Source organism: Spinacia oleracea, chromosome 3 (assembly GCF_020520425.1).
Source record: "Spinacia oleracea cultivar Varoflay chromosome 3, BTI_SOV_V1, whole genome shotgun sequence".
NCBI classification, from domain to species: domain Eukaryota; kingdom Viridiplantae; phylum Streptophyta; class Magnoliopsida; order Caryophyllales; family Amaranthaceae; genus Spinacia; species Spinacia oleracea.
The window spans coordinates 89,858,809-89,869,688 of record NC_079489.1 but is presented as its reverse complement, the minus strand read 5'-3'; the positions used below and the strand labels follow the sequence as shown (position 1 = coordinate 89,869,688).

Here is a 10,880-nt window from a genome sequence, read left to right as displayed (position 1 = left end):
CCTTTATGTTTCCGTACCCGTTCCAATACTCCTTTAAGTTTTCGTACCCGTTTCAATACTCCTTTAAGTTTTCGTACCCATGTCAACACTCGTTTCCATACCATTTTCGAGTCTTAAAAAATAGACACGACACGGGGTTTTCACAAAATAAAGACACGACACGAAAAACGAATTTGTCGTTAATAAAAGACAACGAGTAATATAAAAGGGATCCCATTTCATTTCATTAATGATTCAAAATACAAAATGAGTCAACTATCCATAAACTGATACAATAACACCTTTCACATTTAGTTTAGTTCTTCTCTAAGCTTTGAAAAACATTACAAATACCATACACAACACAGCAGCAGCAATGACAATGTGGTTGAGCTTCCCAAGTGTGTTGTGGTTCCCCTCCTTCAGTTTGTTCACTTCAGACACAAGAGCCTTACACTTGAGCTTCAGATTGTCACTTTCATTCAACAGGCACCTTCTTTGCCCACTCAAATCATCAACTTCACTCTTCAATACATTCACTTCCACTTTTAGCAACTTCTTATCCAATAACAAAGCATTCGTGACATTCCTTTGCCAATCAACACAATCTTCCTCATCCAGCCACTCAAATTTCTTGCATCCCCTTGTTTCTGTAACTGGATCATACCTTTGGCAAGCTATAAATTTGCGCCCAGGATTCTCTCTTGTCCACGAAGTTAAACGCGCAACAGGGAGTCCACAATAACATTTTTGCTTTGATAAAGGAGAAGGAGGAGCCATTTTTCCTACAATTTACATTAATTCTCGTTAATTATGTTATCAATTCGAATAGTAGTAACCTAATTTTGTTAATTCATTTGAAGAACAAAAACCCCCAAATTGGATTTAAACCTTAATTAAAGAACAAAAAAATAAAATTGATACCTGTAATGAGCAGAATTTTCCTTGGTTTGAGCACATAAACGAACGAGTAACAAATTAAAGTAAAACCCCTAACCTAATTGAAGTATTGAAATGGATTGGAAATTTCGGGGAAAATTTTGGGGTTAAGATGAAGAAAATCGTGGAAGATTGAAACAATATAAGGAGGGAAATCCTAAACTAGCCGTTAGTGGGCCCCATGTGACGGAATTTTGGATGGAAACTGTTAAGAGGTAGTAAACAATAAATTATGGGAAGTTTAAGGTAGTAAAATAAAATAAAAGTTACATAAGGTAGTAATTACAAAAGTTGGTTATTTAAAAGGTAGTAATTACGAAATTTTCCTTTTGTTTATCAATTTTATTGTTCTGGCCAGGATGAGATAAAGCTTTGTCCTGGAACCTTGCATACTTCACTGCCTAATAGATGGTTTTAGGATCAAAGGCTTTAACAAATGGCTTCACAACTAATTATAGACCACTAATGAAGCTATATAGCACATAAGAATCGGTAAGAAGTGTCCACTTAACTGCACATTGGCTTTTAATTCCTCAAATGCATCAAAATACTCATATAAAGAACTAGTTTGTTGTAGCCTATTAAAGTTCTCTACAACATCATGCTCATTTTTATCTTTAAATATACTCTTAACATCTCCAACGAAATCATTCCAATCAATTGCTACATTCCTCCTACCAACAGATAATTGTTTACCCATGTTTCAGCCTTTTCCACCATGTGTAAACATGCCAAGTCCACCCATTGTTACATTGGAATCTTGCAAAGGGTAAAGTACTTGCAACATTTTTTAATCCAATTTCCAGAATTCTTCCCATTAAAGGTAGGAAATATTAGTTTCGGATTCATACATAAGGATTTGGTGGGATTGATCCTTTCATTGCTAATTCTTGAAGAATCTTCAGGTGTGAACTGATTGCTATGTCTCCCAGAACTGACTCTCTCATTTTACACCAGTTTGATCACATCATCCAGCTTCTTAGTGATTTCATCATTCAATCTTGTTTGCTCATCCAACCTTCTAGAATTATCAACCTTCCATTGTTCTTGAGCAATATTTCGACCTTCCAAGCTTTGAAACTGAGCCTCCATTGACGCAACTCTTCTAGTTACTCCTAGCCCCAGAATTTCCACTATCTCCACTTGCAGAATTGAAGCTAGATTGGTGGAAAAAAATGGAGAATTTTAGGCAGCGACAACCACTCTGATACCAATGTAACAACGTCCTTAAGGACCACCCCATAATATGGAAGAAGAACAGATTACTTGATCAAGTTTAAGAAGAAACAGAAGAGAAAAGAAAGAAAAGAATAAGAAAAGAGAAGAAGAGGTTTTTCTTATTATCAATCATGAATGATTCTTACAGCTCGTGCTAAGCATTTATACAGAACAATACAACTAACATCACGTGAAATTAAGGGATTAGTCAGAATTCTGTTATAACAAGAAACTAACTAATTTTTCTAAAAAATTAATTATGCTAACTAACAATCATTTAGTTAACTGGCTGTTACAGAAGCAGAATCGACAGCCCATAAGAGCAGCGTCGGAGGTCTGCCGAGGTAGGGTTTGGTGCCGGAAATAGCAGCGCGACTAAGAGGTGGTGCAGTGGACGTTGGAACAGAGGAGAGAGAAAGTGAGCAAGAATAATCAGAAGTTTGGGTTTGCTATTTATGGGTCTTAATTGATAGTTTATGTGGTAAACAAAACTAATTGATATTGAGAAAAGAAATATGTAAGATCCTAGAAGTGATTAGAGTTTCACAACAATTCTAATGGTGGCGCTTCCTCCATTAGCCACGAATCAAAGAGGAGAAAAGGAAAAATATATTTTTTTAATATAAAATTAATTTTGTAATTAAGCTCAAAATTTGGACTAAATAAAAGTACAACTCATTTAGGAAAAAAGTCAATTTTAAAAAGAATTAAATGAGCTAATGTAAGACAATTAGTATTTAATACAAATTAACTTATTTTTAGTCATTTAATCATTTAAAAGAAGGTCACAAATTGGAATTAACCTTAAAATTAATTTTTAAGACTTAAATTTAGCTAATGTAATACAATTAGTATTTACTTAAAAGCTACTTAAAAATTTGGGCTATTACACAATTAGATGTACTTTTTTTTTTTGCAAAGAATGTGCTTTTGGGTTAATATTTTGTTGTTTTGAAAAGATTTAGAAGTTTAACTGATTCACAAACAAATACTCAACGCTTAATAAGTGGGAGGATCCTCCTTATGAACAATGTTTCACTTTATCTATAATTTTTTATTTTTTATTTGTTGAGTCTGCTTACCTTCTTTCCTCTTTCCTCCTTCTCCCGCTGTTCCTTCTTTCTCCTACTCGCACATTTTCTTTTAGTTCTTACCTTTAAAATTGCTAACATCCATCTTATTTCTTCTTGTTCCACACCTTTATCATTAGTAGACTCAACCAAGATCAGAACCAACAAAGATAGAACATCATTCGCAAAATTGAAGGTTCAATTTCCGAATTGGTGGCGTTCCTCTCATCCCCCTTTTAACGGATTATTGTTCCAACATATTTGAGGATTAAAGATTGAGGGTTTCAGTTGAGCATTTTGCATACTTTATGTGGAAAAAATAAATAATGGTAGAGTACTCCCCCTTCTTTTTTTGCATGTTAAAGATTAGATTAATATTGCAGGACCTGATTTTGGGTTTTGTATGCTCAATTATCATCAGAATACTTATTTGTGGGAAAGCACTATATCAATCGCTAACACAATCAATTCATTATATTACTAATGATCTAACTGAAAGTAGGATGTGTGTCGGATGTAAAAGAAGCTATGCCTGATATCAATGACTATTTCACTTTCATTTGGGGTTTCATTTGATAGGTATTTGATTTGTGGTTTGTTTATATTTTGATTGGTTCGTGCTGTTTTGGGAATTGGTTTTGTGAGTATTTGTTTGAATTGCTTGAATTGTTTGATTATGAATTGAATTGTGTCAGGAGGGGTGAAGGAGAGAGCGAGTCTCCTGAGATTTCAGACAGTAAGTATGAAGTAGTAGTTAAGTTTATTTCACAGTTGAATCACCATTTGGTGCTATTGACATTTTGCTTCTTTGTTTTGCAGTCTCTGGTTATCCGAAGAGTGCTACATGGTGTATAGAAAGAATTTGCGAAGGCCTCCAACGTAAATGGGTAAATTAAGTATCAATTGAATTTCTTTCCAGGTTAGTGTTAGCTATTGGTAGTTTGAATTGTGGCGTACAATCATCATTTATTGAAGAGATTAGGGTTAAGGTTAAAGCGTTGTAACATTGTTCTTAAACTTTCAGACATCCAACCTCCAATTCCATAGTATTATTTTTAAAGAAAACACTCAATGAGATCTTCATAACAATATTGCTGATATGTAATACAGAGTATTAGCCATATCTATATATGATAGTGGGTATATGACATCCAGTTTTGATTTCATTCCATTTGTGTGTATGGCGAGGATTATGTTCAATATAGCTGTAAATAAGTTTAGGTGAAAGAGGGATTATTAAACAATCTCTGTGCATATTAAGATAATTAAGGTGGCTTAATTTTTTTTACTGTCCGTGCACTCTATGAGAGGAAGAGGGGTGAAGGACAGAGAGAGTCTCCTGAGATTTCAGTTTCAGTTTGGAGTGATGGAAATTTTGAACAACTTGTGTTGATTTTAGTGTCAAATGTATCATTTTTTTAATTATCATAATAACTTTATGCCCGTTTTATGTCGATGGGGCTGTTGGGGCTTATAGCCTACTAGACTTGTCCATCTTCCAAGTTTGTAAGGATTTGGTCAGGGAAAGAAAAGGGGGTTACATACTTACATTTAGTGCACTGAATATTAGGCCCTGTTCTATAGAGTTGAACTGAACTGGACTGAATGCTCCTGAACTGAACTGAACTGAACTTAACAAAACATAATACCGAAATAAATAATAAATAATAAATAATAAATAATAAATAATAAATAATAAATAATAAATAATAAATAATAAATAATAAATAATAAATAATAAATAATAAATAATAAATAATAAATAATAAATAATAAATAATAAATAATAAATAATAAATAATAATAATAAATAATAAATAATAATAATAAATAATAAATAATAAATAATAAATAATAAATAATAAATAATAAATAATAAATAATAAATAATAAATAATAAATAATAAATAATAAATAATAAATAATAAATAATAAATAATAAATAATAAATAATAAATAATAAATAATAAATAATAAATAATAAATAATAAATAATAAATAATAAATAATAAATAATAAATAATAAATAATAAATAATAAATAATAAATAATAAATAATAAATAATAAATAATAAATATTAAATAATAAATATAAATAATAAATATTAAATAATAAATAATAAATAAAATAATAAATAATAAATAATAAATAATAAATATAAAAATAAATAATAAAATAATAAAAATAATAAATAATAAATAATAATAATAATAACTAATAAATTATAAGTAATAAAATTATAAAGTAATAAATAATAAGTAATAAATAATAAATAATAAATAATAAATAATAAATATAAATAATAATAAATAATAAATAATATAAATAATAAATAATAAATATAAATAATAAATAATAAATAATAAATAATAAATAATAAATAATAAATAATAAATAATAAATATAAATAATAAATAATAAATAATTAATAATAATAATAAATAATAAATAATAAATAATAAATAATAAATAATAAATAATAAATAATAAATAATAAAATAAATAATAAATAATAAATATAAATAAAATAAAATAATAAATAATAAATAATAAATAATAAATAATAAATAATAATAAATAATAAAAATAAATAATAAATAATAAATAATAATAATATAAAATATAAATAATAAATAATAAATAATAATAAATAAATAATAAATAAATAAATAATAAATAATAAAATATAAATAATAAGTACTCCGTAATAAATAATAAATAATAAATATAAGTAATAAGTAATAAATAATAAGTAATAAATAATAAATAATATATAAATAATAATAATAAATAATAATATAAATAATAAATAATAAATAATAAATAATAAATAATAAATAATAATAATAAATAATAAATAAAAATAATAAATAATAAATAATAAATAATAAATAATAAATAATAATAATAAATAATAAATAATAAATAATAAATAATAAATAATAAATAATAAATAATAAAATATAATAATAAATAATAAAAAATAAATAATAAATAATAAATAATAAATAATAAATAATAAATAATAAATAATAAATATAAATAAAAATATAAATAATAATAATAAATAATAAATAATATAATAATAATAAATAATAAATAATAAAATTATAAATAATAAATAATAAATAATAAATAATAAATAATAATAATAAATAATAAATAATAAATAATAAATAATAAATAATAAATAATAAATAATAAATAATAAATAATAAAAAATAATAAATAATAAAATAATAAATATATAATATAAATAAATAAATAATAAATAATAATAAAAATAAAAATAATAAATAATAAATAATAAATAATAAATAATAATATAAATAATAAATAATAATAATAAATAATAAATAATAAATAATAAATAATAATAATAAATAAATAAATATAAAAATAATAAAAATAAATAATAAATAAAATAATAAAATAAATAAATTATAAATTATAAATTATAAATTATAAATAATAAATAATAAATATAATAATAAATAATAAAATAAATAATAAAATAATAATAATAAATAATAAATAATAAATAATAAATAATAAATAATAAATAATAATACTAAATAATAAATAATGAATAATAAATAATAAATAATAAAAAATAAATAATAAATAATAAATAATAAATAAAAAAATATAAATAATAAAATAAATAATAAATAATAAATAATAATACTAAATAATAAATAATGAATAATAAATAATAAATAATTAATAATTAATAATTAATATTAATAATTAATAATTATAATTAATAATTATAATTAATATTAATAATAATACTGCGTAATAAATAATAAATAATAAATAATAAATTATAAATTATAAATAATAAATAATAAATAATAAATAATAAATATAAATAAAATAATAAATAATAAATAATAAAATAATAAATAATAATAATAAATAATAAATAATAAATAATAATAATAAATAAAAAATAATAAATAATAATAATAAATAATAATAATAAATAATTAATAATTAATACTCCGTAATAAAAATAAAAATAATAATAAATAAAAATAATAAATAATATAAATAATAATAATAAAAATAATAAATAATAAATAATAAATATAAATAATAAATAAAATAATAATAATAACTAATAATAATAATAATAAATTAATAAATAATAAATAACTAAAATAAATATAAATATAAATAATACAATAATAAATAATAAATACTAAATAATAAATAATAAATAATAACTAATAAATAATAACTAATAATAATAAAAATAAATAATAATAAATATAAATAAATAATAACATTAATAAATAAATAAATAATAAATAATAAATAATAAATAATAAATAATAAATAATAAAATAATAAATAATAAATAATAATAAATAATAAATAATAATAAATAATAAATAATAAATAATAAATAATAAATAAGTAAATAATAAATAATAAATATACATCATAAATACTAAATAATAATAATAAATATAAATACTAATAACTAAATAATAAATAATAAAATAATAAATAATAAATAATAAATAATAAATAATAAATAATAAATAATAAATAATAAATAATAAATAATAAATAATAAATAATAAATAATAAATAATAAATAATAATAATAATAATAAATAATAAATAATAAATAATAAATAATAATAATAATAATAAATAATAAATAATAAATAATAAATATAATAATAATAATAAATAATAAATAATAATAATAAATATAAATAATAAATAAATAATAAATAATAAATAATAAATAATAAATAATAATAAATAAATAATAATAATAAATAATAAATAATAAATAATAAATAATAAATAATAAATAATAATATAAATAATAAATAATAAATAATAATAATAAATAATAAATAATAAATAATAAATAATAAATAATAAATAAATAAATAATAAATAATAATAAATAATAAATAAATAATAAATAATAAATAATAAATAATAAATAAATAAATAATAAATAATAAATAATAAATAATAAATAATAAATAATAAATAATAAATAATAAATAATAAATAATAAATAATAAATAATAAATAATAAATAATAAATAATAAATAATAAATAATAAATAATAATAATAAATAATAAATAATAAATAATAAATAATAATAATAATAATAAATAATAAATAATAAATAATAAATAATAAATAATAAATAATAAATAATAAATAATAAATAATAAATAATAATAATAATAATAATAATAAATAATAAATAATAAATAATAAATAATAAATAATAAATAATAAATAATAAATAATAAATAATAAATAATAAATAATAATAATAATAATAAATAATAAATAATAATAATAAATAATAAATAATAAATAATAAATAATAATAATAAATAATAAATAATAAATAATAAATAATAAATAATAAATAATAAATAATAAATAATAAATAATAAATAATAAATAATAAATAATAAATAATAAATAATAATAATAAATAATAAATAATAAATAATAAATAATAAATAATAAATAATAAATAATAAATAATAAATAATAAATAATAAATAATAAATAATAAATAATAAATAATAAATAATAATAATAAATAATAAATAATAATAATAAATAATAAATAATAAATAATAAATAATAATAATAAATAATAAATAATAAATAATAAATAATAAATAATAAATAAATAAATAAATAAATAATAAATAACTACTACCTCCGTTCCTAAATGTTCTTTACGCTTTCCCTTTAAGTCCGTTCCTGAAATTTCTTTACACTTATGCTTTATTCCATTTTTAGAATACAACTTTTACCATTATACCCTCTTATCTTATTATTTTATTCATCCACTTACCATTTTTGTTGGCCCACTTATATAATTTATGATTATTAACCCTTCACCTATTATTAACCCAATAATTAAGAATGTTAACCCTTCCCACCAATTTAACACCTCTGATCTAATTTTTGTCTCTCTCCTCTCTCGTAACTTCCAGAAACCTCATTCAACTTATGGGGTTTTTTTTTGAATCAGTTGCTTTCTCTCTCTCTCGAACTCCAAAGAACAACCTTCTTGCCGTTTTCATTTTCTCCTCTCTTCAACCAGATCCACCCTCTTTCCAGACTTCAAACCACAAAATTTCACCATTTTCATCCTCAATTCAAACCAGAAACGTGATTTTGGCTCCTCCTTGATGATGAATTTTTTTAATTTTCTTCATCTTCTCTTAAAATTAGAATTAGGGTTTCTCTTCAAATCTTCTCTCCTTTCTCGTGAATTTGGGGAAGAATTAGTCTTAGATTTAAGGTTTTTCTGATTAATCTCTCGCATCACTCATGATTTTAGGGGGAAATTAGATTTAGGGTTCTGCATGTTAGGATCCCGGTCAATTTGCGAGATAATCGGGTTCGGTAATTGGGGATCTTCATGATTTTGGGGGAAAGTTCAAGGGTTTTTGGGTTTTTTTTTTGAATTTGAGCGAAAATAAGTTCTAGGGTTTTGTGATTTGGGGGAAAATTACGTTCTTGGTGATTTGGGGATTTTGTGTATTTTGGTGAAAAACAATTCTAGGGTTTGTGATTTGTGGATTTTCGTCAATTTGGGAGGAAAATCTTCGTGAATTTGGGGAAATAAATTCTAGGGCTCTTCGTGAATTTGGGGAAATCAATTCTAGGGTTCTTCGTGAATTCGGGGAAATCAATTCTAGGGTTTGTGAAGTTGGGGAAATCAATTCTAGGGTTCTTCGTGAATTTGGGGAAATCAATTCTAGGGTTTGTGAAGTTGGGGAAATCAATTCTTCATGGATCCCTACTATCATCGTTCTTCCACGGAGACAAATGGCGAGTATTTTAATAGGATGAGTCGGCATTTGCCTGCGCTGGAGCGTATCACTGATTCTGAAGCTTTCATGAACAACTGGATCAAAAAACTTGAGGATGATCATAAAAATTGGAAGGAATTTATGATGAAAAAACGTGAGGCTTCTAACCAGAATTGGAAGTCTCAAAATGACTCTGAAGATGATGAGGACGAGATTAATGGCGAATGTGTGCCTAATACGCCTGCCAACAAACCTTCTGAAGAGATTGCTCCTGAGTCCTCCACACTTGAGCTGAGCTCAAGAAAAGCTATCGCTTTCAATTCGGATTCCGATGAAACCTAGGCACCGGATAACTACGATTCCGATGAAACCCAAGGCCCGCTAACTACAAGCACCGATAAGTACCCCTAATTGTTGATGGTTATTAGATTGCTGATTTGTTCTTTGTTGGCATTGATGATTAGGAAGTAATCTGTGTAGTTGATCTTTTCATAGGTTTAATTTTTTGTAGCAATGATCTAATCTAATCTTTTATGCTCACGGTTTATGGTTTTAACTTTATGATAAATGTATTTTCTTCGTAGAATTGGTAATTATGTAATGGTAATTATGTAATCTTTTATGCTCACGGTTTATGGTTTTTTTTTAGCAATGATCTAATCTAATCTTTTTTTAGCAATGATCTATGATCCCGATTCCTGATTTTGCTCCATTATTACATATTCACAGCTCATCTCTGACCCAAGTTCAGTATTATAAGTGGATTTTATTGTTGTAAATGGCATTGGGGTCTAATTGTATAGGCATTAATGGATGGGTTAATTTTGTTGAACAGGACAAGTGTGGC

The 10,880-nt window shown here is 22.3% G+C and overlaps 1 protein-coding gene across 1 annotated transcript; it reads right to left on the bottom strand.

Annotated features, from left to right (window-relative positions):
- Positions 1-306: 306 nt before the first annotated feature.
- On the bottom strand, positions 307-759 carry LOC110796119 (uncharacterized). The gene has a single exon (XM_022001150.1). The coding sequence runs from the start codon at positions 757-759 to the stop codon at positions 307-309; it is 453 nt and encodes a 150-aa protein (XP_021856842.1).
- Between the last annotated feature and the right edge of the window lie 10,121 nt (positions 760-10,880).

What these genes read in the sequence shown, in the direction of transcription:
- LOC110796119 (XM_022001150.1), bottom strand. Translation starts at nt 759, where the DNA reads ATGGCTCCTCCTTCTCCTTTATCAAAGCAAAAATGTTATTGTGGACTC.